Source organism: Cibotium barometz, chromosome 38, assembly GCF_041138505.1.
Source record: "Cibotium barometz isolate CiBa-2024 chromosome 38, ASM4113850v1, whole genome shotgun sequence".
NCBI classification, from domain to species: domain Eukaryota; kingdom Viridiplantae; phylum Streptophyta; class Polypodiopsida; order Cyatheales; family Cibotiaceae; genus Cibotium; species Cibotium barometz.
Genome location: NC_141083.1, coordinates 8,139,325 through 8,165,895, shown reverse-complemented (window position 1 = coordinate 8,165,895; position 26,571 = coordinate 8,139,325). Strand labels below are relative to the sequence as shown.

General features: G+C 44.5%; 1 protein-coding gene and 1 pseudogene across 1 annotated transcript in view; both read left to right on the top strand.

Moving 5' to 3' along the window:
* LOC147616302 (uncharacterized) overlaps positions 1–13,672 on the top strand; it is a 30,304-nt pseudogene extending 16,632 nt beyond the window's left edge.
* LOC147616301 (uncharacterized) overlaps positions 1–26,571 on the top strand; it is a 149,144-nt gene that overhangs the window by 55,504 nt on the left and 67,069 nt on the right. The window contains exons 12-13 of the mRNA XM_086777027.1: positions 15,720–15,868; positions 16,031–16,197. Of these exons, the coding sequence (XP_086633153.1) occupies positions 15,720–15,868; positions 16,031–16,197 (316 nt within the window). The remainder of the gene's footprint in view (positions 1–15,719; positions 15,869–16,030; positions 16,198–26,571) is intronic.

The following is a 26,571-nucleotide window of genomic DNA, read 5'->3' as shown; positions in this document are numbered from 1 at the left end:
AAGTCTCCTTCACCTGCTTTTCATCCACCTGCACATCCACTTTCACCTGTTTTGGAAAAAAATCAGAAGGCATATAAAACATACCCCTTTGTAGCTGTATCGGCCTTTGAGGCTCCCGTCCAATCAAACTTTGCATAGGACTCTTATCCACCTTAACCAAATTTATCTGCTTATCCCTTACAGACACAACACCTTCATACGGATAAATACCCATCTCCATCTGCTTCAAAACCTTGCCTTCCTTTTCCCTAGCAACCCTAACTGCATCATCAAATGACTTGGGATTCTTCAACTCAACCCTGATCCTCAAATGGGGTAACAGACCATCAATAAACAAGCTCTTCTTCAGAAACATAGGAGGAACTTCCTGCTTTAATGTCATACACCACTTACTCCACAAACATGTAAATACCTTCACAAAATCATCCAATGATTGGCCATGTACCTGCTTCAAGATGCTCAACTCCTGCCAAAGCATACTAGCATCCTCCGCTTGCTGAAAACGCTCCAAAAGGCCTTCTTTCAATCTGTCTAAGGTCAAAACACCAGCATCCTGTACTTCAAAATTCTTAAGCCAACTTCGGGCATCTCCCTTCAAAAAAATCTTTATCAGTCTCAGAACCTGCTCTTCATCTGTGACATGATTGCTAATGCATGCCAGCTCCATCTGCTCCAAAAAGTCAACCACATCTTCACCTTTCCTGCCATGAAATTCCGGATAGGACCACATCATGACAAACCTGTAACAATCCCTGAGCTCAACTCAGTGGAACACACGCCCTTCTAGGCAAAGAACAATGCCAGAGCAACTCCTCAGTGGGGGCACCAGAAGGATGTGAGGTGAAAAAAAGAAAGAAAACCCTGCCTCTACAGCCCTTCCACCTCGCAAGCTTGGAATAACACACACGAACGGGGGCACCACCAGCCACCGGCTGGAACACTCTCTCACACTTCACCATCCAACCCACACCAGACAGACAGCATAAAACAGGGGCACCATAGACCAAGATAAACACCCAGCAATATATTTCCAAATCAAAACTTCATACAAGCTTCTCTCGACACAGAAGCCTTACTCACATAACCATAAAAAAAACACTCAGGCCTCTCAGCCGAGGATACACCACATCCCCAATCACCACGAACCACTCGACTGCATGCTGTACCAATCACACCAGAATGAACCCGGCCACTCTCACTTCAGAAGGCGCCCACACCAGCTAACCTTCAACTCTCTGCAGCCCATCTACTCTGCATGTGTCGTCAGCAGCAGCTCGACCATCATCTCTTTCTCTCTCTCTGTGCTGATCCTCTGCCAGCCTCACAACAACCCAAGCAGCTTATCTGCCTTGCTACCGGCCCACCACCAAGCAGCAACACCTGTCTCTGTCTTCTCTTCACTCGGCACCTTGCTCAAGCTGTCCACTGCCCTGTCTCCAGCATCTACCTGTGCTTCCGCATCCGGCTTCACCTACGCGGCCCTCTCTGCCTCTGCGTCGAAGCCCTCTTCACTTACTTGCCAGCCTGTCTTCCAGTCGACCAGCATCTCCAGCTTCCTCTTTGCCCATAGGTGGCCTCTACACGCCAGCAGCTCCCACACACGGCTGCTCTCTCAGCTCTCTGCTTACGCGTGCCCTGCCCACCTGTCTCACAACACTTCAAAACCAGTCGCCAGCCCCATGGTCGGCGCCCTCACTTCACACCAGAACCCCTCTGACCTCTGCAGCCCGTCAGCTCTTCCAAGCTTCAGCACCTACGCTTGCTTGCGTTCAATTCTGAGGCGGCCACACCCAAGGGCCTTCTCCACTCCTTTTTCACGCCCGTCGGCTATTGACCAAGGCGGCTTCTTCACACATGCTTGCGGCTGCACCCTCCACACTTGCAGCCCGTCAACCAGTATACGCCAGCTGCGCTCCACGCTCACCTGCAGCTACCTCTTTGTCTTCGCTGCTTTTCACAAGGGGGGCCACTCTTTCACAACGAGGCGGCCACACGCAGCTTAATGACGGCTCAAACCTGCGCCTGTGTGACTGGTGCTAGCCACGCTAGCCTCTTCGCCTTCTCTGTGGCCCAGCCAAAACCCACGTAATCCTCTTCCTTGGTTCTGCACTCGCTGCCCGCTCAGCTCGTCAGCCCTTCAACGCCAGCCATCTTGTCTACTTCCCTTCGCTTTATCTTGTAGCTGCGCCAGAGAGACAGCCTCGTGCAGCTCTTCCACTGTCGGCTTCGGTTGCGCCTGAGAGCCCCCCAATTCAACTCTGTCTATGGCTGCGGTTTGGCCCGAGAGCCCACCTCGTACAAGGCGATCTCTACCTTTTCTTTTTGCAGGCTCCGACTCGCCACCTCTTCGCCACGCCAACCTTTTGGAATATACCCGCTGGCGGCATCTCAAAGCTCCACGCATACTTTCCAGAAGACACTGTATACATCATGTTTTTTATTTTCCTCCTCTCTCCTAATGGATGGCGGCCGTTCCATACCATTTCACACCAATACTCAATACTACCTTGGCCCTATAATCTTTCATTGCTCATGCACCTCTTCAAATGCAACCTTTAATTGCCCCGATGCTTTCACACTCATGTCCTGCTACCTTGGCCACATCAATGGTTGCTTTCCACGCTTTCCACATCTTCAAATGCCACTTAGTGCCCATTGTATTTTGACGTGCCCACACATATCAAGCGGCCGAACAGCTTAAATCAACCCAGCAAACCTCTCACCGGACAGGGCTGCAACCAGCCCAAAACCAAAAGCATCCACCCAGAGCATCCGGCAAGGCATTCCACGGCAAATTTTCATTCACACCATGCACACGTATGTACACAGGCCCAAAAGACCACTCAGAAAAACGCCTGACATGCTTTGCTAACCCCCCAGCCTGCTAGAGCATTCATGCTCAGCAGCAAAACACAAATTCCAATAGCTATCCGCCAGGATCAAAAGGAAACAGCAATTCACCATCCCATTCCCCAGCATCCCTCAAACACCATGGCTGCATCACTGCACACCAAACATCCACCATAGCCATAAAACCATTCACGTCCACTTCACCCACAGCAGCAAACCTCCCCGTCTTCAAAACCTGTGTCATTGCAGCATTAGGCATCCCATTCACCAACACCAGTGAAGGCCGGGTTCCAGCATCTTGACCTTTCTGCACACCAAAATCCACATCCTCTCCAATGGGAGTGTCCACCAGCACTTCCAACTCTTGTACTTCAGGCATCTCTTCACAACCATACAGCTCATCTGGTTCAGAACCCTTGTCATCCATGTACTTTGCTTTTAGCATCTCAGCAATCCGCATAGAAGCCTTTGTCACACTCTCAACCATATCAGCATCCATCTCCACCTCTGGCTCCTGTTCATCAAGGCTAGCAACTTCCCAGATATCATCCTCAGGCACAATACTCACCACACAATGCTCTTCATCAGCCAATTCAACATGTATACCTTCTTGAGTGCTGCCAACCCCCCTGGTATCATCGTCCAAAGACTCCCCTGCACATAATGCATCCACATCATCCATACCATCCATCGCAGGCACCATATCACCATCCAGCTGTCCAAGAAAATCCAAGATAATAGGATCTTCCTCCGCGCTCTCCACATCTGCATCACAAACCATCTTCACTTCATCAGAAGTCTCTACCCCATCCTCCTCCCTCGTAGAATCTGGCAAAGAATCATCCTCAAAGCATCCTGTATCCAGCTCCTCTTCCTTCTCATCAGCCAATCCCAAGGCATCATCCTCTTTGCTTTCCTGTGCATGCATGTCATCCAGATCATCCAAATGGTCTTCAATAGAACCTTCCAAATCACTGTCATGAACAGCCACGACCTCCAAATCCAAAGAAGAATCCACTGGCAACTCCTCATCTGCACAAGTCTCCTTCACCTGCTTTTCATCCACCTGCACATCCACTTTCACCTGTTTTGGAAAAAAATCAGAAGGCATATAAAACATACCCCTTTGTAGCTGTATCGGCCTTTGAGGCTCCCGTCCAATCAAACTTTGCATAGGACTCTTATCCACCTTAACCAAATTTATCTGCTTATCCCTTACAGACACAACACCTTCATACGGATAAATACCCATCTCCATCTGCTTCAAAACCTTGCCTTCCTTTTCCCTAGCAACCCTAACTGCATCATCAAATGACTTGGGATTCTTCAACTCAACCCTGATCCTCAAATGGGGTGACAGACCATCAATAAACAAGCTCTTCTTCAGAAACATAGGAGGAACTTCCTGCTTTAATGTCATACACCACTTACTCCACAAACATGTAAATACCTTCACAAAATCATCCAATGATTGGCCATGTACCTGCTTCAAGATGCTCAACTCCTGCCAAAGCATACTAGCATCCTCCGCTTGCTGAAAACGCTCCAAAAGGCCTTCTTTCAACCTGTCTAAGGTCAAAACACCAGCATCCTGTACTTCAAAATTCTTAAGCCAACTTCGGGCATCTCCCTTCAAAAAAATCTTTATCAGTCTCAGAACCTGCTCTTCATCTGTGACATGATTGCTAATGCATGCCAGCTCCATCTGCTCCAAAAAGTCAACCACATCTTCACCTTTCCTGCCATGAAATTCCGGATAGGACCACATCATGACAAACCTGTAACAATCCCTGAGCTCAACTCAGTGGAACACACGCCCTTCTAGGCAAAGAACAATGCCAGAGCAACTCCTCAGTGGGGGCACCAGAAGGATGTGAGGTGAAAAAAAGAAAGAAAACCCTGCCTCTACAGCCCTTCCACCTCGCAAGCTTGGAATAACACACACGAACGGGGGCACCACCAGCCACCGGCTGGAACACTCTCTCACACTTCACCATCCAACCCACACCAGACAGACAGCATAAAACAGGGGCACCATAGACCAAGATAAACACCCAGCAATATATTTCCAAATCAAAACTTCATACAAGCTTCTCTCGACACAGAAGCCTTACTCACATAACCATAAAAAAAACACTCAGGCCTCTCAGCCGAGGATACACCACATCCCCAATCACCACGAACCACTCGACTGCATGCTGTACCAATCACACCAGAATGAACCCGGCCACTCTCACTTCAGAAGGCGCCCACACCAGCTAACCTTCAACTCTCTGCAGCCCATCTACTCTGCATGTGTCGTCAGCAGCAGCTCGACCATCATCTCTTTCTCTCTCTCTGTGCTGATCCTCTGCCAGCCTCACAACAACCCAAGCAGCTTATCTGCCTTGCTACCGGCCCACCACCAAGCAGCAACACCTGTCTCTGTCTTCTCTTCACTCGGCACCTTGCTCAAGCTGTCCACTGCCCTGTCTCCAGCATCTACCTGTGCTTCCGCATCCGGCTTCACCTACGCGGCCCTCTCTGCCTCTGCGTCGAAGCCCTCTTCACTTACTTGCCAGCCTGTCTTCCAGTCGACCAGCATCTCCAGCTTCCTCTTTGCCCATAGGTGGCCTCTACACGCCAGCAGCTCCCACACACGGCTGCTCTCTCAGCTCTCTGCTTACGCGTGCCCTGCCCACCTGTCTCACAACACTTCAAAACCAGTCGCCAGCCCCATGGTCGGCGCCCTCACTTCACACCAGAACCCCTCTGACCTCTGCAGCCCGTCAGCTCTTCCAAGCTTCAGCACCTACGCTTGCTTGCGTTCAATTCTGAGGCGGCCACACCCAAGGGCCTTCTCCACTCCTTTTTCACGCCCGTCGGCTATTGACCAAGGCGGCTTCTTCACACATGCTTGCGGCTGCACCCTCCACACTTGCAGCCCGTCAACCAGTATACGCCAGCTGCGCTCCACGCTCACCTGCAGCTACCTCTTTGTCTTCGCTGCTTTTCACAAGGGGGGCCACTCTTTCACAACGAGGCGGCCACACGCAGCTTAATGACGGCTCAAACCTGCGCCTGTGTGACTGGTGCTAGCCACGCTAGCCTCTTCGCCTTCTCTGTGGCCCAGCCAAAACCCACGTAATCCTCTTCCTTGGTTCTGCACTCGCTGCCCGCTCAGCTCGTCAGCCCTTCGACGCCAGCCATCTTGTCTACTTCCCTTCGCTTTATCTTGTAGCTGCGCCAGAGAGACAGCCTCGTGCAGCTCTTCCACTGTCGGCTTCGGTTGCGCCTGAGAGCCCCCCAATTCAACTCTGTCTATGGCTGCGGTTTGGCCCGAGAGCCCACCTCGTACAAGGCGATCTCTACCTTTTCTTTTTGCAGGCTCCGACTCGCCACCTCTTCGCCACGCCAACCTTTTGGAATATACCCGCTGGCGGCATCTCAAAGCTCCACGCATACTTTCCAGAAGACACTGTATACATCATGTTTTTTATTTTCCTCCTCTCTCCTAATGGATGGCGGCCGTTCCATACCATTTCACACCAATACTCAATACTACCTTGGCCCTATAATCTTTCATTGCTCATGCACCTCTTCAAATGCAACCTTTAATTGCCCCGATGCTTTCACACTCATGTCCTGCTACCTTGGCCACATCAATGGTTGCTTTCCACGCTTTCCACATCTTCAAATGCCACTTAGTGCCCATTGTATTTTGACGTGCCCACACATATCAAGCGGCCGAACAGCTTAAATCAACCCAGCAAACCTCTCACCGGACAGGCCTGCAACCAGCCCAAAACCAAAAGCATCTACCCAGAGCATCCGGCAAGGCATTCCACGGCAAATTTTCATTCACACCATGCACACGTATGTACACAGGCCCAAAAGACCACTCAGAAAAACGCCTGACACCCGCCTCTGTACCAACTACCTACTACTGCCCTGTACCTGCTCCAGTACTCGCCTGGTGGTTGCTCCAGTACCCGCGTGTGGTGCCAGTACCAAACTGTGGTTGTTGCTGCCCTTGTGTTCGTCATCAGTACACGTCGACTATGGCTATTTGCACCGATCAGGACTACATTAAATGGGGGGACAGTCTCCTCACCTTACATCCCAATTTGAATCTTTATTAGGTACTTGTTTATGTATTTCAAATTCAGATAATATTAAATTTAAATGTTGTTTTCCTAGTCTTGTGTAGGCAAGCATCACCATTGGTTGCCTTCACCATGGAAGGCCACTGGGATGGTGATCTTTTCCCATGAGTACCCTGACCGTGCCCTCGCTTGCTGAGGAGCCTGTGAAGGTCATTGGGGTTTGAGGGAAACTGGGAGCAAATCTTATTTGGGAGCACCAAGTATCACTCCCTCTGCGGTGGCTCACTCTACGAGGTGTTAGGACGGGCGTGCCTGTTGGTACACGGTCCCGGAAGACTAGTGAGAGGCAGGTGTTTACCTAGTGAAGGTGGGAGATTGCTTGTAATTTGGTCTACTCCGACAACCGATTCTTCATCGACAGAAATCTTATTGTTTTTCAGTTGTATTCACTCCATATTATGGAGAAATCTGGCCTTGGAGCTCGTGAACACTTGTACATATAAATACTCCAACAAATGCAAACTGTATTGGGGGGGGCGGGGGGGGGTGGGAGAGCGGCCCTTTTTGGCCCCAGTGATAGTGGTAAGTGTTCTTTGTCATTTCCAGTTTTAATGTTGTAAGTATTGTTCCATTGTTTGTATTAGTTAAGTGATAAAATGTGTATTTTATCTTCTGATTTGCAGGCGTGCTATAGGGAGCGGTTACATTGGTATCAGAGTCCGGTCGTCTCTCGTTCTCAAGAGGAGTCATGGTGTTTTGAGATCGAAAGCAAATATAGACACTTGACTCAATGGACAGCCAAGGCAACCCTTTGAAAGTGCCAAATTCGAGATGTCAATCTAGTGCCTCTCGTGATTCCAATGCATTGCATGGAAGGCACAAGCCTCTTGAGAGAGTTTAGGACAGTGCTTTGATGGGACAACCATCCCGTGGAAAAGAGCCTATGCATGAGGATGAGCCCAATGCATTGAGAGCTGAATTGGAGCACAAGAAGAAGCTTTTGCAGGCAAAGGAGCAAGAGCTGAAATTTTTGCATGAAAATCTCCATGTACAAAGGGTCATTGAAGCAAGGAAAGCTGATGCTATGGTGGATATGACCTTTGAGTCTATGGCTCGTGAAGTGGGCAAGAAGCCAAGGGAGTTGGCACTATCCTATCTCATCTAAAAGGGTGATCTCAAAGAAGGAGAGGATGGAGAGTAAATGTTTAAGAATCCACCTCGTTTGAAGCATGGAGATCCAACATCTCAACGGTTGAGGTCTTTTATACACAAGGAAGAAGTATTCGTCACTTCTCGCCATGCACCTACTCCTCATGGGACAGGAGGAAACATATACATGCATGTTGGAGCTAGTGGGCGACATGATGGCCTTGTGGATTCTAAGAATGTTTATCATGGAGAGAGTGGTCGGCATGCAAGCCAAAAGACTTTGCCCATTGAGTTGTCTCGTGGGTGAGACATTGCATCATTCAGGGAAGTCACTTGCATTTGGGCCATAGATTCATAATGCACATGCCACTGTGCCTCGTGAAACATCTTTGGTTGCCCATGAAGCCCATGCAGAGAGGGTTGCTCCATTGGATAGGGGAAAGAGAAAGAGGGAAGAACATGAATCACATCCCAAAAAGCTCAAGGAGTTTAAGGCAGGAGACAAGTCCGTGCAGTTTGATGCCTTTCATGGAGAGTATGATGCCTCCAAAGTGCTTGCTTTCGTGGCTCGGTTTGACATTGCTTTTAGTGATGAGGACTTCACTGAGAAGTCTAAAGTTTGTCATGCAAGCATGTTCTTGAAGGGGACAGCTGTCCATTGGTGGATCATTGAAAAGACCACCAAAGATCTCATTTGTACTTGGAAAAAGTTCAAGGACAGATTTTATGCTCAATTTTTGCCTCCGAATGTGGAGTAAACTCTCACATAAAAGTGGGATAGACTTAAGCAAAAAGACAATGAGAGTGTGCAACAATATGTAAACAAATATTGGAAAGTCTTGCTTGAGGTTACTCCCTTTATGCAACTCTTCGAAGATAAAAAGAAAAGGAAGTTTTTCTCCGGGTTGCAACCAGCTTACCGTTCAGGCATCGAATTGCACCCGAAACACACCCTTCAGCTGCTCATAGCATCTGCTCTTGCTACGGATCAATTGGTGCTTAAAATTAAGCAAGATCAAGGAGGTTCTAAGGGCAAAGAGAGGGTTGTCCCAAACCTGCAAAAAGGTGGACAGCCACCTAAAAAAAGAGCTTTCGGGAAGCCCAAAAGGGAGGTAAAACTGAAAATACCCCATCCAAGGACATTGAACCAAAGAAGAACAAGTTTGGCTTGACTCCTGAGCAAAGGGAGCAATATGCAAAAGAGGGGAAATGTTTTTCTTGTGGTAGTAAAGAGCATATGTTTAGACAATGCTCTACCCGCAAGCAAAAGCAAGAGGACAAGCCACCCGAGGCTAATGTGCATGCCATTTCCGATGTACAAGGTAGCACTGAGCATGATGGCAAAGAGAGGGTGGTATGCAAAGCTTGGGGGCAAATCAAGGATCAACCTGCCTTTTTTATGCTTGATGATTGTGCAATAGATAAATTCATCTCTACACACATGGTAGCCGCCTTGGGCATAGAGATTAGGGACATGGGACCCCAGATTGAGGTAGAGGCCGCTTTTGTTGGCAAAGAGGTGCAGGTGACTCCTCTTATTCGGAAGTTGCGCATACATATACAGGGCTATTTGGATCATGAGCATTTCTTGATTGCTCCTCTGAATGGATGTGATGTATTGCTTGGTAACCCTTGGCATCATAGACTTGAGCCCTGCAAAGAATATAAAACCAATAGGATCACTTTTATGCATCAAGGCCGCATGCATGTCATTGATGCTGGGGCAAAGAAGGGGATTCCATCCCAGCTGTATCTCACATCCAAATTAACAGGGCAATGAAAAAGAGTCTTTCCATGTACTTGGTTTTTGTTCATGATAAAATTAATAGGGCAATGAAAAAGAGTCTTTCCATGTACTTGGTTTTTGTTCATGATAAAATTGAACAATGTAATGTGAATGTGGATGTATTGACTTAAGAAAGGCTGAATTTTCTTGATGCATATAAATATTGTTTTGCCGATACATTGCTAGGAGAACTACCTCCTCCGAAGCCCGAGGATCATCGCATAGATCTTGTGCCAGGTAGTTCTCTACCTAACAAACCCGCATATCGTGTGAGTGTTGTACAACAAGAAGAGATCATGAAACAAGTTAATGAGCTTTTGGAGAAGGGTTTGGTTCAGCTAAGCTCCTCACCCTTTTGTTCTCGTGTGCTTCTTGTGCAAAAGGAGGATGGATCATTCCGCATGTGTGTGGATTATCAAGCTCTAAACAAGCTCACCATCATGAACCGGTTTTCAATCCCACGCATAGATGACATTTTGGATAAGCTTGATGCCTCGGCTTGTTTTAGCCTATAGACTTAAAGAGTGGCTATCACCAGATTCGTGTGGTACCCCAAGATGTCCATAAAACCGCATTCAGGACAACTTTTGGATTGTATGAGTTTTGGCTAATGCCTTTGGCCTTACCAATGTCCCGACAACATTCAACCGTACGATGGACATGATATTTCGATCCCATTGTAAATTCACAGGTTTATTATTTGATGATATCTTGGTTTTCTCCAAGAATAAGGAGCATAAGACTCATTTGGCTACAGTGTTTGAAGAGTTGTGAAAGCTTAAACTCTTTATAAATGCTAAGAAAAGTGAGTTCTTTCTCTCACTTTTCTATTGACGTTAATACCTCTCTCTCAGATATACACTATTTGGGGCACATTGTATCCAAAGAGGGTGTAAGAATGGATCCTGTTAAGATTGAAACCATTCTTTTCTTTTCTTTTTTTTTTCTCAGAAAGAGACTTCTATTCATTGGGCAAAATTCAAGTCTATATTATTAAGTACTCACTTTACTAATAATACCTTTAAGGCTCCTAAATGTTTAAGATGTTTAAGAAAGAAACATCTTTTAACAGAGCGTCCTTTAAGCCCCGTTCACACCTCTCAGTTTATTTATGTTATTTATAACATCCATGATAGTTCCTTAATGTATGTCTGCCAAACCTTTAGAACAACTTTTATAAGATTTCAAGAATATGTTAGGGAAGCTAGAAGAGTTCATAATAGAAGCACTTCACTTGAAAGTGTAAAACTCATTATGCAGCCATTGCTAAATTTGGGTTCGAATCTTTCCGTTGCTTTCCTATTGAGCATATTGAAGGCTCTTTTAGAAACTCTAGAGAGTTTTACAAAGTAGCTTGGCCTCGAGAGCTTTTTTGGATGAGAACTTTGCATACCTTCTTTCCGAAAGGGTATAATTTGGACGGCAAGTCTTTTTTACGAAAAAGTAAGAAAGCCTTAAATCCCTATGTTGTGGAAAAGGCATCCTAAGCAGCCTTCTCATCCCTTTCCTTCCTTGACATTTCCTAGAATTTCAACCTTACAACAAGTCAATACTCCTAGCATAGAAATAGCAAACACTTCTAACTCTAGAACAGACGAGGTTAGTTCATCTAACAATATAATTTTTGCCTATAGAGATTATAAACGGAGATTGGTGTTCTTAGCCAAGCTCATGAGTTTGGGTAAGTTCTCTTTTTGAGTTTTTGACATGTATAATGTCAAAATTCTTTTTAAACTCCTTTATACCCTAAAACTTTTCTTTTACTGATCTAGATATTAGTAGTTCTCATAGTACGCAATTAAGATTATTGGTAGGCAAGTTTTTGAAGTCTAAATGCTCTACTCTTAACCATTCCTTAGTTTTGAGAAAAGATTTGTTGATTACTATCTTTACCTCTCCTGATCTAGATAAAATAAGATTGAGCTCTATTTTTATGGAAGCTCTTGCCCCTTGTGTTAGAAAAGTTTGGAATCATCCTTTAGTAGCTTTCAAACATGTAAAAACCTTAGGTCAAAAAGCTTTCAATTATAGTGATATTGGGAGAAACTTGAAAGAGCACAATAAATCAGCCATTCTTAGAACTGAATGCCCTTGTAGGAAGGCTATCTTCTCTTCGTTTGTGGAGGAATCTCTAGGACATGTAGTCACTGCAGATTGCTCCATTCTTCCTTCTCATTCGCTCAAAGAGCTCTTTTCTAAAGGTGCTAAATTTAGACTTTCTTCAGTTGACTCTTGTCTTCTTAAAGCCATAGAAAAGGGCATATCTAGTTTTGTAGTCAAGCTAGAAGAATCTTTAGGAGTTCAAGGCATTTTTTCTCATTGGAAAGCTACTATTTTGAAAAAGGCCTCTTAGAAACTCATGAAATTCTGTTCAAAGAGTACTCCCTCTGTTAGCAATTCTTTATCTTCTAGCGATTTAGTTGCTCTCAAGAAATTTCATGAGATTTTGTTATTTCCTACGTAGACAAGTGTTCTAACAATTTTGTTTTTACTTGTAAAAAGTTTTACTTAGAATGTTTGTTAAGTGAAGTGAATTTTTCCTCTGAGACTTATACTAGCTGTTCACTTTCTTCTCAAGACGTTATCTTGAAACACCAAGATTTTTGTAAATCGTTTGGTTTCAAGTGCAACCCTACTTTGCCTTCTGTGTATACAATTTGGAAGTTTCATAAGAATCCTATAAAGCCCAAGTTCATAGCTACTTCTTGCAATACATCTTTGACGGATGTTTCTAAATGGCTTAGTCATTGCTTTAAAGCCATTTTACCTAGTGTCCATGACCTTCGGAAAAATCTTCTTAAAGATGCTGACGTCCCTACAGACACAAGTTGGGTCTTAAAAGACTCTGTAGGAGTAGTTCCCATCTTGAAATCCTTGAACTCCTCTCGGAGCCTAGTTGAAAAGTCATCTCCTTTATGCCTTCAAACCTTCGACTTCACGACCTTACACACTAAACTAGACTTAGAAGACTTACGTGTAAGGATTAGATCCCTTATGACGAAAGTTTTTGCCTATAGATGCCTATAGATTAGAAGAGGATAGATGCAAGGCTTTATTAGTAGAAAAGTCAGCTTTGCATTTTGATTTTTCTTGGTTAAAATGTAAAAATCAAGATGTACATAAGAGAAAGAAAAGATTCACCAAAATTGTAGACAAGGATGACATTTGTACTTGGTTAGACTTTCTTCTAGATAACCTTTATATATCCTTAGGCGACTCTTTATTTAAGCAAGCAATTTTTTTCCCATGGGTATCAATTGTGCCGTCTTTCTTGCTAATTTTTATCTTTTTACTTATGAGTTTGATTTTATGGAACGCCTTATTTCTGCTAATACTTGTCCTATCTTTCTTCACAAACTTTGTAATGTGAGACATTTTGTAGATGGCCTCTTTGTTCATGACATTCCTTCCTTTCAAGAGTTTTTGTATATCAGTCCAAATTCCTTAGGTGGAGGGATCTATCCCAAGGAATTTTGCGAACTTAAGTGCACCTCGAATAGAGATAGTTGTGCTTTTTTAGACCTTAAGATCACTCAATCATCTTCAGGCTTCGTTGTAGATATTTATGACAAACGCTTACAACTTGAATATGCTAACTTAAAGATCATTCGGATGCCACACTTTTCTTCCAATATTTCTCATACAGCTAAGTATGGTGTTATCTGCTCTCAACTTTTTTAGATTCTCTCGTCTTTGCTCTACTAAATTTGCCTTTATCTGTCAATGATGCCATCTTATTTTGCTGCTTATCGAAAAAGGTTATAGTTTCAATAAGATTTTAAAAAGGTTCGTTCTTTCATGAATCGTAGTAAGTTTATCTTTGGTATTTCAGCTTTTGGAATGTTTAAAACGATAAGGAGTAAGTTTTATAGAAGTGGGGAGTTGAAAAGCCCACTTAATCCATAATTCAATGCTCTTTTTTGTAAAAGTGGCTTGTTCTAGCTTAGAGTAGGGTTTGTTGTTCTAACTTAGAGTAGGCCTTGTTTAGTCTTTTCTTTCTTGCTCTAGCTTAATATAGACTTAGTTTGGTTCTTTCCTATGTTTTGTAATTGTTTGTTGTTATACCTTAGAGCAGACTTTGAGTGCTAGTTTCTATCATGGCTGAGTATGCCCATCACCTCCGGAGAGTGATAGAAACTCAGTTCGCTGGTTTTATAAAGCATGCTCTTTTGGACTAACCTTATACAAACCTGCACCTACTCTTGGGCACTGATGATGTGAGTAGGGATGTCATAGCTTGTTGTCCACGCTATGGATGATAGAGTTGATGAACCTACACTTCATGTTCGGATAGACATTGGAGTTAATGGTTGCACTTTTGAGTTGAAGTCTTTTTTAAAGTTTAGCTTAACGTTTGGTTCAAGCTCTTAGTACTTTAGGTCTAGAGTTTACAGTTCTCTGTTTTGTTATTTTGTTATTTTGTTTTTTTTTTGTTTTGTTTTGTTTTTTTGTTTTTGTTTTTGTTTTTTGTTTTTTGTTTTGTTTTGTTTTTTTTGTTAATGTCTTAATTAAAAGTCTTTGTTTGATATTATCTTTTGATTTCCTCTCCTTAGTAGCTAGGTTTGTTAGTTTATTTATTTTTGATCTTTCAAATGCTTTGTTTTTGTCTTTGTCCTTCTTCACTATTATTTCTTTCTCAAATCTCTCAATTCGTAAGTTCAGATTTTTCTGACCTTATGAAGGTATATATATAACAATCAAAGCCATAAGCCGGAAAAGAATAGAATCACCCCAATATGTAAGGTGATTTTAACCACTGAGGAGCATCATGATGCCATGTAAGACCTGCGGTACTAGAGGAAAAGAAGATGCCATGGTCCCACTCCCACATAAATATCACGTGCTTCGCTTGCGTAGAACAAGAGGGCCCCTGAATGCGAGCCCAAGTAGCCATAAGAGTATGGATGATATCACCCCATATAGTACTGTCACCCCATATAGTACTAGATTGAAACCATTCGGAATTAGCTAGGGTTGCAAAATGTACATGAAGTGCGTAGCTTTCTTGGATTATGTTCATACTACTATAGGCAATTCATGAGGCATTTTGCTAAGATTGCTTCGCCATTACATGATCTTACAAAGAAGAAAGCCACTACGTGAGCGAAGACAGTACGTCCCCATGCCAACCGGGATACGATACTTTGAATATGGGCACGGACCAAAATCCCCGACCTCAGATATCCATCTTATTGGCCCTCCGCATAGACATAAGTCCCCTTCCATGAGGTGCGAGTCCACATGACCCTTGTCATGGACATTCATCCCCTACCATAAGGCGTCATGTCCCCTATGAAGCTCGTCCATAGGTCCAAAGCTTGTCCATAGGTCAGAAGCACTCAGAATGCCCAAATAATGACATCTGAACCACATGTAGAAAATCGTGCACCTATCAAATAGTGCTTGAACTTTTTAAGCAATGAGATGTTATGTTTGAGAGACCTTATTGATTGGTTATGGCAGCATAGTGCCCCCGATCGGTTTGAGATCTCCCTTTATTTTACTTAATAGAAGTCTCAAATAAAAAAATAAGATGGTGAGTCTACGTGCACACTTAATAGAAGTCTCAAGTAAAAAATAAGATGGGGAGTCCACATGCACACAGATTCCCTTACCACATGGAGTTTCAATGGGTTGATATGTTGCTAAAACACCATATATCAGCAAATAAGTTGTCTTTATGAAACAGATCTTTAGTATGATGGGTAGTTCTTGTTCTTGAAATTCCATAAGCTTATGTATACAGTCTTTGTATCCACTGGTCTTCATCTGTAAACATCTGTTAAAGATTAGTCATCAACTGGGCGCATCTTCTTCATTTTGATTAAAGGTGCTGCTATTCTTCACAGTTTTGCAGTACAAGCTCAATCCTGGGAGGATAAAAAAATGGCGTTTGAAGCAAGAATACATGACCTGGAGGCCAGACTCACTGATTACGAGGCCTTGCTCTTCAATAATGTAGCAGTCAATAAACAAACAATTACAGATGGCCTTTATGGTATTTTTACACGATAACATCAAAGTACTCTCATGCTGAGACAGAAATATCTATGCCTGGCAAATGGCCTGCCCACACCACAAAATTGCTGTTAGAATTCTGTAACAAGCATGAAGAATTTTGTGTGCAGAAACTTATCCAAGCAAGGCTGTGTTATTGCAGATAGTTGTGCAGAACATCTTTCCCTTGATTCGGGTGATGCCAAAACTCCCTTCAAAGTCTCTTTGGCAAGGGATGAACCAAAACAAGGGATTATATTAAAAACATTTCAAAATTGCAGTGCAGATTTGCCAAGGGATACATTAACGATTTTTTATAAAATTGGGAAGGTAGTAAGATCTCTCATTGGTGTTTTAAACTCTGCGTAGCCAAAAGTTTGGTGCATTGCATGAACAATTTATTTTTGGCAAAAAGATATCTGAAAGGAGATGTGTAGGCCTGGCCAAACTAGAAGATATACAAACGTGGGTTGAAAGCTGTTTGATACTATTCCTTGGAATGAGCAAAGTGTTAAGTGCTAGATGATGATCCAGATGTGAAAGACCTATGTGTTTGCTGTGTGAGTGCTTTGGATGCAAGATGATTGTGAGAAGACATTGTGAGGATGTCACATAATGAGTAAGGATAAACTCTAGAGGAAGACGTTGCTCTAGTCATAGTCACCAAATGCTTCAGGACCAAAACTAGGCATCCGCCATATAATGACCACTACCGTTATAAATAACAATCCAGCTATAAATAGCCAGTAACCATGGATTATCACTAATAATGAACCCTAGTCACTTGTAACCTGTCTGTGGCCTTTCCCCAATTCCAAGACTCCCCAATCCTGACCATAATCCAAAGGATTAGTATTAGGTACATAACATACTTCCCTTCCTAAGACCTTTCCTCTCTAGGAAACAAAATCAGGGAATCTCCGCTCCAAACTAGCAATTGTCTCCCAAGTTGGGTCCTCCACCACCGTGTCTTTTCACTTGATCTTATACTCAAGAATCAACTTATTCCTAAGCTTCCTCTCCCTGAAATCCAATATAAGCTCTGGCCCATGTGGAACAAAGGACAAGTCCCAACCTGAACTAGTTTCCGAGGTGTAACAATGTTATCCTCAGCTCCAAGTTTTTCCTTGAGTCTACTCACATGGGAAACTAAGGAACTTTTACATTAGGAGGGAATTCTAATTTATAAGCCACCTCATCGATCCTTTTTTCAAGATCCGATAAGGTCCACAGTACCTAGGGACAACTTTCCAACCTTTCCCGTCCGCAACATCTCACAAGTCTTGGGTATCCGTAGATATACAAGCATTCCCTCGGAAAACTCCCTTGGAAAACGCTTTCTATCATCATAAAACCGTGCTTTATCCTGAGCACTTCTAATAGATTCTCGTGCACTGACTAGCGTCTCCTGATTATCTACTAAGAAATCTATAGCCGCATCAATCTTTATACCCTTAAGTCCTGATAGAGTTATTGGAGATTTAGGTTGATAACCGTACATGAGCATAAATGTTAAGAATCATGGATATCTAGAGCATTCAACAATGGAAGCAATGGAACAAGAGGAGAGCAAAACATAAAAGAATGAGCAAGCATAAACAACTTACTAAATCATCATTGAGAGCCTATAGCTTGAGAGAGGACACAAGATGTATAGAAAGCTTCTTGTATTACTTTCTGTTTCAGCCACTCCATAGTTGGCTTAGCCTTCTCCTTCATGTTGTTACAAAAAGTAAGGTCTCCTGCCCTTTACATAGGCTCCATGAAGAGCTAGGGTTTGGGCTAACCCTAGATCCCTTTTCCACTCACATACCCACTTTATTTGGGTGTGTTTACACCCCCATTACCTCTTCTCCTCATCCTTAACCTTGTACATCAACACCCCCTGTCAATGCCACCATGGGACAAGGAGAGCATCGGATATACAAGTTCAAAAAAAAAGACCCCCTCTCAACCATAGTATAGAAGACAAGGTAGGTAGCCTTTATATGATGGGATTTGACAAAAGAGATGAGTTATAGAGTAATGTGGTTCACTCCCAATTCTAGCAAACATGTTTCACTCCTGAACTAGACGAGTTTCTCGTCATGTGAGGAACTTACATAATTTCCCTCAACCTTAGTGACATCTTTGGTACAATCTCTTCCAAAATGGCCTATTTCACCACACTTGTTACATTTTCGCTTTGACGGATCTTTCTTGAAGCATTGGGCTTGAACATGCCTCTTCTACATTTCAAGTGGGATTTGGACGTACCATGTTGATGTAGATGTAGATCCACCCTTCTTTGACCCTTGTATCTTCTTCAAGAAGTGTTGTAACAATACCTTCAAATGTTGGATCAGGGAGGTGCTTTAAATTGTTCACAAGGCTATCGAATGACATGGACATGCTCTGCAAGAGCATGGCAATAGTTGTTGGATGGGGTTGAACCTCCCTGTGCACACACAGACATACATAGGCAACTCGAACATATATATATAGAGAGAGAGAGACGTATGAGGAAAAATGTGCTGGAAATTGTACTCAATGATAACGTGTAGTACAAAGTACTAATGGTGTCAAGGCTAAAGTGCTAAACACACTAGAGTGTGTTCACATGGGGAAAAATCCTTGCCAGCACAGGGTAAAAGGTGCCCGTGTGTAAGACTGTTCACACCAAGACTTCCCGAAGGCCAAAGGCTAACAAACCTCCTTGAAGTGAATGGTGTGAACGTGTATAGGATGTAGTAGACTACCCTGGAGACTTGGTAAACCCATCTGCCACATTGGCATATTGAGGCACGTAAGTCAAGGTTACCTCTCCTGCATGGAGCCTCTCCTTGACATAATGATAATGCACCTCAATGTTCTTTGTCGTGCATGAAAAACCGGATTCCGCGCCACTGCCAACGCACTTTGGTTGTCAGTGAAAATGGTGGTAGAAGACGGCTGTCTAATACCAAGATCTGCCAATAGATGGCGGAGCCATACACACTCCACAGTAGCTGTGAACTGCCCTATACTCAACCTTACAACTAGAAGTGGCCACTGTCGGCTGCTTCTTGTTGAGCCATGAAATGCATGAACTGCCAAGAAGGAAACAATTACTACTGGTTGATACCTTAGTGTCATAACATCCTTCCCAGTCACTATCAGTGTAGGTGGTTAAGTATAAAGAAGACACATTGCCATGAAACAATGCAAAGTCCTAAGTGCCTTTAAGATAACAAAAGACACACTTCACTGCTTGCCATTGTTTAGTGCTAGGGCAATGCATAAATATGCTCAACTGTGACACTGCATACTGAATATCAAGACGAGTAGAGCATAGGTAAATAAGGCATCCCACAACCTGTTGATAGGTGGCAATATCAAATGGCTTGGAAGAGTCCTCAAGTGATAGTCGTAAGCCTGGTTCCATAGGAGTAGAAACAGGTTTGCAATCTGTCATTTGGAACCTTTCTAAGAGCTGCTCAATGTATCTTCTCTGAGATACCATGATGAGCCCCTCAATTGGTATAAACTGAGTACCCAAAGAGTAATGCAAAAGCCCCATTTCTGTAACATCAAATCCATGCTGTGATTCAACAATGAAAGCTGAAATTTGCCCCTCCTCAGGGCCAGTCACTAGCAAATCATCCACATAAAGGTTCAAGATTATGAAATCATCCCCTTGTTTGCGAACATAGAGGGTACTCTGAGTAGGACTATTCTGAAAAATATGAGAGCGCAAGTACGCATGAATCTTTTGATACCAAGCACGAGGAGCCTATTTAAGGCCTTTAAGGACTTTACGCAATCTGCATACTTTATGCTCTGCATCTTTTTGAACAAAGCCATGAGGCTATGATAATTAAACCTTTTCCTGCAAATCACCATTCAGAAAAGCAGTTTTGACATCCAATTGATGCACATTTCAACCTTTATGTGCAGCCAATGCAACAATAGTGCGTATGTAGTCATACGGGAAGTAGGTGCAAAAGTCTCCTCATAGTCAATGCCCTCTCACTGGGCATACTCTTTGGCAACCAATTGAATCTTATAGCGATCAATCAAACCATCAGGCTTGCATTTCAATTTATACACCCATTTTGTGCCGATAGCATGCTTGCCTACAAGCAAGTCACATAACTCCCATGTCCTTTTCTTCAAACATATGTCTTTGTTGTGCTGGTACATGCACGTAAGCCAGATATCCAAAAACACGCATATGAGTTACTACAGGGATTCTGCCATTCCAAGCCTCATCGGTTGTTATAGATTTCAATGCTTTAATTGAACATCGGTTCAGCACATAGTTGCACACATGACTGCTCCAAGCGGGCCTTGAAACCTCTTCCAAGCCAACACTGTGGGGCAAAGCGTCTCCCGCCAGCCCAAAGAATATGCATAGCTGCCCCAAGAGGCCTACCATGCACATCTAAGATCAAATCATTCCACAGAATGGGCTGCCGGTTGACTTCCTCCGTTGAACGCGGGGGATGTGTACCAAAAAACTCCTCAGGCAGTCCCAGGCCCGTAGGAGGGACCTAACCAGGGGGGATGAAGGGGAGCGGTGAACTGCATCCGAAAAAATAAAGCGTGAGCTGAGAATCCAGTCACCACCGCGAACAGGGACACCCTTTATGATCTGCTGCATGAGAAAGTCCTTCCACGGCTTAGAGCCTAGAAGAAAGCCCCTAACAACCAGCTTACACAGCAAAGCCTTACATTGCACCTCAGGGTCAATGATATTCAATCCCCCTTCCTGCTTAGGCCTGATAATGGTTTCCCAAGCAACTCTAGCCCTGGTGTGTGCATTTCCATCAAGCCCTGACCAAAGAAAGTTCGGAATAAGGCGACGAAGCTGTCCAATGTAGCCCTTATGAAAGATCCAGCACGAAGCGATAAACCAAGTCGTGGCTAGTAAAACTTGGTTAACCACCAGAGCTCTAGAGGAGGCCAAGTCGAGCTTCCTCCTACTCCAATGATGAAGTTTGCTTTTAATGCTTAAGAGCACTGGAGCAAACTGTTGTGCAGGGGAGATGTCAACACCCACCTGACAACCAAGGTATCTAGCAGAGCATCCTCTCTCAATCCAAGTAAAACCAACATCTGTACCCCAATCTGCAAGAGGAGAATCACTGATCCAAAAACCAACTGACTTATGCCAATTGATAGTAGCTCCTGCTGCCAAACAAAAGGCCTCCAAGGCTGTCCGGAAAGCACATAAACAAGCATGTGAAGCCTCAAGGAACAATGCCTTGTCATCAGCTGACTCAGAGTCCAATAACTCTTCCTCCGTACATAAAGGCAACCTGAGACCCACAACACCAGGGGTAGCCCGAAGAAACCTGCTCATAGCCTCAGCTACAATGAGGTACAGTAAAGGAGCGAGGGGACAGCCCTACCTCACTGAACGGGAAATCTGAAAACGCTCACCACGCCCCCCACAGGCTAAAACAGTGCTATGAGCCTCCCTGTATACGCAGGACACACCTCTGATCCAGTTTTGGGAAAACCCCATGTGTGACATAGTGCCCTCCAAAAAATCCTAATCCACTCTGTCATAAGCTTTTTCAAAATCAAGCAAAAGAATGGCAAGAGGCTGCTGACTAGCCTTTGCCCACTCGACAGCTTCCCAGAAAGAAAAGATGCTATCAAATATACTCCTTCCTTGGAGGAACCCATTCTGGGTATCATGGATAGTCCTTTGGAGAATCGGCTGCAACCTTATACTCAAGGCTTTAGCTAAGATTTTATATGCAGATCCAAGGAGGGTGATGGGCCTCCATTGCTTGATGTCAGTCTTGTCCCCACTCTTGGGGATAAGGTGAATCAGCCCCTCCGTGAGGTATGGAGGCATCATACCCTACACCCACATTTCCTGAAGGGCAACAGTGATAGCATCTCCAATATAATCCCAAAAAAGAATAAAGAAGGTGGGAGAAAGACCATCATCCCCGGGGCATGAGCCACTCGAAAGAGCATGCATAGCGTGAAGGAATTCATCCTTCGAGAAAGGGGCATCCAGGGAAGAACACATAGCATCTGTAATGAGCCTGGGCATGCACTCCCAAACTTTATGCCATGCCACATCTCTCTGAGGGGAGGGCACCTCTGCAGTCAACAAAGACCGATAAAATTCTGAAGCAATACCCCTCACCTTATCAGGCTCAATTTGAACCTCACACTGTGAATCCTGCAAGTACCTCACAGAGTCCCTGCTATGGAAAGGCCGGTGTGCTGAAAAAAACTCTTTGTTGCATCTGCCACCCATCTGAGTCCAAAAGGCCTCATTCGCATGAAAGGCGAACTTAGCCCTCCTGTCCATGGGCAACTGCAGCTCTGCTCTAACTGTGGGCTGTAGGCTACTCTATGGGCAATCCATTGGTACCGCACATTCCTTGGTATGTGCCTTGTAGGTCTAGTTATTAGACTTATTAGACTTTAGGTTAGATGGTACAGTTAGTACATGTACCTGTTATGACACCTAGTTGTGTTGGGACACCCATGCTAGGGTTTCATCATATTGGGGGTAGTCTTTGTACTTTCAATGATTCTACAGTTAACTCTACTTTAGCAGCACGTTTTGCTTCTTGCTTCCGTCTCCTTTGCTTCTGTTGTCTACTCCACCCAACAGTGGTATCAGAGCAGGTTTTGCCTTGGTTTCCCGCGTGAAAGCTTCGTCTGGATCACACTTTTGCTGCCCACCTTCTTCCAGGACTGATTTTCAGCAAGTCGCCTCTCTTTGTGGCTTCCTGCATCCTTCTCGAAGGTTTCTGTCGCGAAAAGTTCTTCCAGACTGCTTCCTTCTGCTGGGCGACTGCATCTACAGGCTGCATTTGCTGGAAACTGCATCGATTCTCTCTCCTGGAGCTTGACAACTGCATTCCCGGGCTCCCATTTGCTGGTCGACACTCTTTCTGGGTGATTTTCAGCAGGGCGACTGCTACATACAGGCTGCGTGCTTGTCATTGACTTTTCTCAGCTTTTGGGCTGATATTTGGTCATTCTTTGGTGGACATTTGTTGTCTTTCTTTCACATGTTCATCTGGTAAGCTTCTGTTCTTTCTGTTGCACAGCTGGCAAGGCCCTTGTGCCTCTGGACTTGGCTTTTCAGGTACCATTTGACAGTGGACAGCAGTACACTTTGGCAGTGATCTTGCTCAGTTGAGGTTATGCTTTGAAAAGCCTTGAGGCTTACGCATTCAATCACTGATATTTTGTTGGAAATAAGTGCACACTAGGTGTACTATTTCTCTAGTCTAGTTTCAGTTGAGTCTTTGTGTCTTGAGTCTAGTGCCATGTGGTACCTCTACATTTATCCCATAAGTGAGTCTACTCAATCTTGTACTTCTCACCTATAAATTGTAGGTGTCACATCAATAATCAATCAATCTTGTGTCTTGTCTACACTCATCTCAAGGTAACTCTTTGTCTTTCATTTGTTCTTGTTTCATTTCTAGTCTGCTCTTGCTTTCATATTTTCTACATGGTATCAGAGCAAGCTGCTCCTGCCCTGTGTTGCCCGCCATAGCTTCAGGTCACCATCTCCCTAGCTGCGCTCAGTTTTCAGGACCAGCCGCCAGCTTGAACTTTCTGTCCGCCAGTTTTTTTGCTGTGGGACACATTCAGAGTGTCCCTACTCTTAGACCCCATTGGGAATCTTACGGCATTTCGAGTGACATTCAGAGGGTTTTTTGGCGGAGATTGTGGCATTCTTATAGGAAGCCACAGATTTCCTCCTATATCTGGGTTTCTCTTCATGGTGGTCTAGCCACCAATCAGTGGAGGTCAGTTACTGGTGCTTGCCCAACTTGCCCTAGATGTGCAAGAGTTTCGGAGTCAGTTTACCATTGTTTATGGGAATGCAGGGAAGCACAGAGGGTTTGGTCTGCGATTGCACCTCTCTTTGGTAGGATTAAGAGGGATGCTATCATTTCTTTTGGTTCTATCATTTGGTTGACACAGTCTGGGCCTCAGCTAAGATTCGAGGGGACTGACAGGAGCTTGCCCATTATGGTTAGGCAAGGAGTTGCTGGGCAGTGTTGTCTTCAAGGATTTACGACTTTCACACTTTGTCCCAACGACACAGAGGTCAGATAGCTCTTGGGAGATTATTGCTAGCATCTCAGCCTGGAATATCTGGAAGGCTAGATGCACCGAGGCCATTGAGGGTACTCCCGTTCTTGTTTCTCAGTGTCTTTGCAGGATTTGGAGTGATATTACTCACACCATCATGGCTACCTGGGCTAGAATCCAGGGAGCTTCGAGGGCTGCGGAGAGGAAGCGCAGCCAGTTTATGAGAGAGTGGGACATTGGTATCTTTTTCACGTCCTCTCACTCAGGACCGTATTGGCAGCACCGGGCTCCTGATTGGTTGAGATCTCCACCTTTCTTGGTGTGAAATCTCCATTTTGTAAATTTTTTTCATACTTAATAGATGTCTCCTTTCTGGAAAAAAAAGAGAGAAAAAAAAAGAGTGCTCCTACAAACAGTACACGAACACCGATTGGCCCCAAAACGCAGTGGCGCCCCTTGCGGTATTTCTTTAATTGATTATAATAGCTTTGATTACAATAAGGCTGGAAACTTAGACATCATAGTAGAGCTCGTGAAGCCTGCAAAGACCCTGCATCATGACTTCTTGTCCACTCGGCATCCACAAACAAGTCCAGCCATTGTTTACATCAAAAGACTCCCACACATTGAGTCCTACATACAGAAGCTTTCTCCCATGATCATGGCTGCCACAACCATCCATAGCCTCTCACCCTATGAACAACATCACACCCTAACACATCCAGTGCTCCTGCATCACAGCAAAGACTCCAAACTGTTTCCCAAAAAGAGAACTCACATCACAGCACAGCATACCATACGGTCGACACACATGTATCAACCCTCTCTGCCTTCCAAGGGTACTATCCATCTCAGTCATGGATTCCCGAACCCCTGTCCAATCAGTAGCAAGGCTGTACCAAACATGTGTCCATTCCTGTACCCACTGCCTGCATGCGACCTATCTCTTGGAGAAACCATGTTTCCTCGAGAGACCTACGACCTGTTTCCACATGAAACCCTTAGGCCTATTTCCCCTTGAAACATTTGTCCTGTTTCCACACATAACCATTCAGAGCACCATTCAAAAGACAGTGCCAACAACGGCATACATCCAGTGACCTGTTTTCTCATGAATCATCCAAAATCATAGATATGTCCACAACTGCAGGTCCCTCTATTCCTTTCAAGCAGGCAAAAAACAATCTTCTCTATGAACATGCACCCATGCGAGCTTGCATCACTTCCATGCCAAGAAACACATTCAAGTGACCCTGTACTTGCAGCTGGAAACCCATGTCTTGTTCCCACGTGCAAACATACACAACACCGTCCACAAACAGTGCCAAAACCAAGGCTGTCTTCCACAGCAAACTCTATGCTTTTTCCACAGCCTCAAAGAGCCCTCACTGAATTGCATAGGCCGTCACAAACTGAAAATACATGAACGCAGCATTCTGACCAGGTCCCTTGATTGTCACGACAATGAGTGCTAAACAGCCTTGAGTTCACAAACCCACACAAGCCTGTTTCCTGTCTCTTCTTGAGACACATCCCTGAGTCCCTGTACACGCAGCCAAGTGTCCATGCATACAGCTGTATACGCAGCCATTAAAAACAGCCCACAAGCTCGTTCAAAACAGCCCCGAAGCTTTCCCTGATCTTGCCCTACACCTCCCCTCCTGCAACGTCCAGCAATCCTGCACCGCCTTCCATGGGAGAGAGAGAGAAAGAGAGATATATGAAACTGAACCTGCGAACACATCCTCTCCAAACCACCCAGGGCTGCATGTGCTCTAGTCAATCTAGTCTCTGCTGCTCTCCTCATCGAAAACACTGGCCCACTGAATACTACCCCAAGATATGTATATGCATCTGTATACTCCACAATCTCCTGCCCATATGTAAATGTGGGAGCTGATCGCCTAACCCACTGTGGCGTGGTGTTAAACACCATAACTTTGGTTTTGCCAAGGTTGACAGACAATCCACTATCATGTGCAAACTCATGTAAATCATCCAGATGACGCTGCATATCCTCAGGGGAGTCAGAGATCAACACAATATCATCAGCATATAACAATAGTGGGATCCAAGTACCTGCTAGCTGGGCTCCTCTGTCCCCCAATCTCTCAATGTAGTCAGAAGCCTCATCCACATACATACCAAACAATGAAGGAGATAACGGGCAACCTTGCTTCACTCCTGTAGTGGAGTGAACCAAAGTAGAGACCCCCTCTGGGGTGCGTACCTGTCCTGCAACTGATCTATATAAAGCCATAATCTCCCGTATGAGCTCTGTGGGTACCCCCATCTCCTGTAATCGCCTCATCAATCTGGCTCTGGGCACTATATCAAATGCTTTGCGGAAGCCCACAAAGCTACAATAAATCCGTCGCCCATGCGACTTGCCCTCCTGAGAGAGAGAGAGAGAGAGAGAGAGAGAGAGAGAGAGAGAGAGAGAGAGAGAGAGAGAGACGTAAGTGGACAAGAACTGCTATGCAGCTCTAAATTGACTACGAAATGCTTGTGGCTGCCGTAAAGAAAGGGGGTAGAGAGGAGAGAAAGAAAGAAAGAAAGAAAGAAAAGATATATTAACGTCTACGGAAGGCCAGATAGACCTATGAGACAAATCTCTCTCTCTCCCACGTAAGTGGGCAAGAATTGCTATCCAGCTCT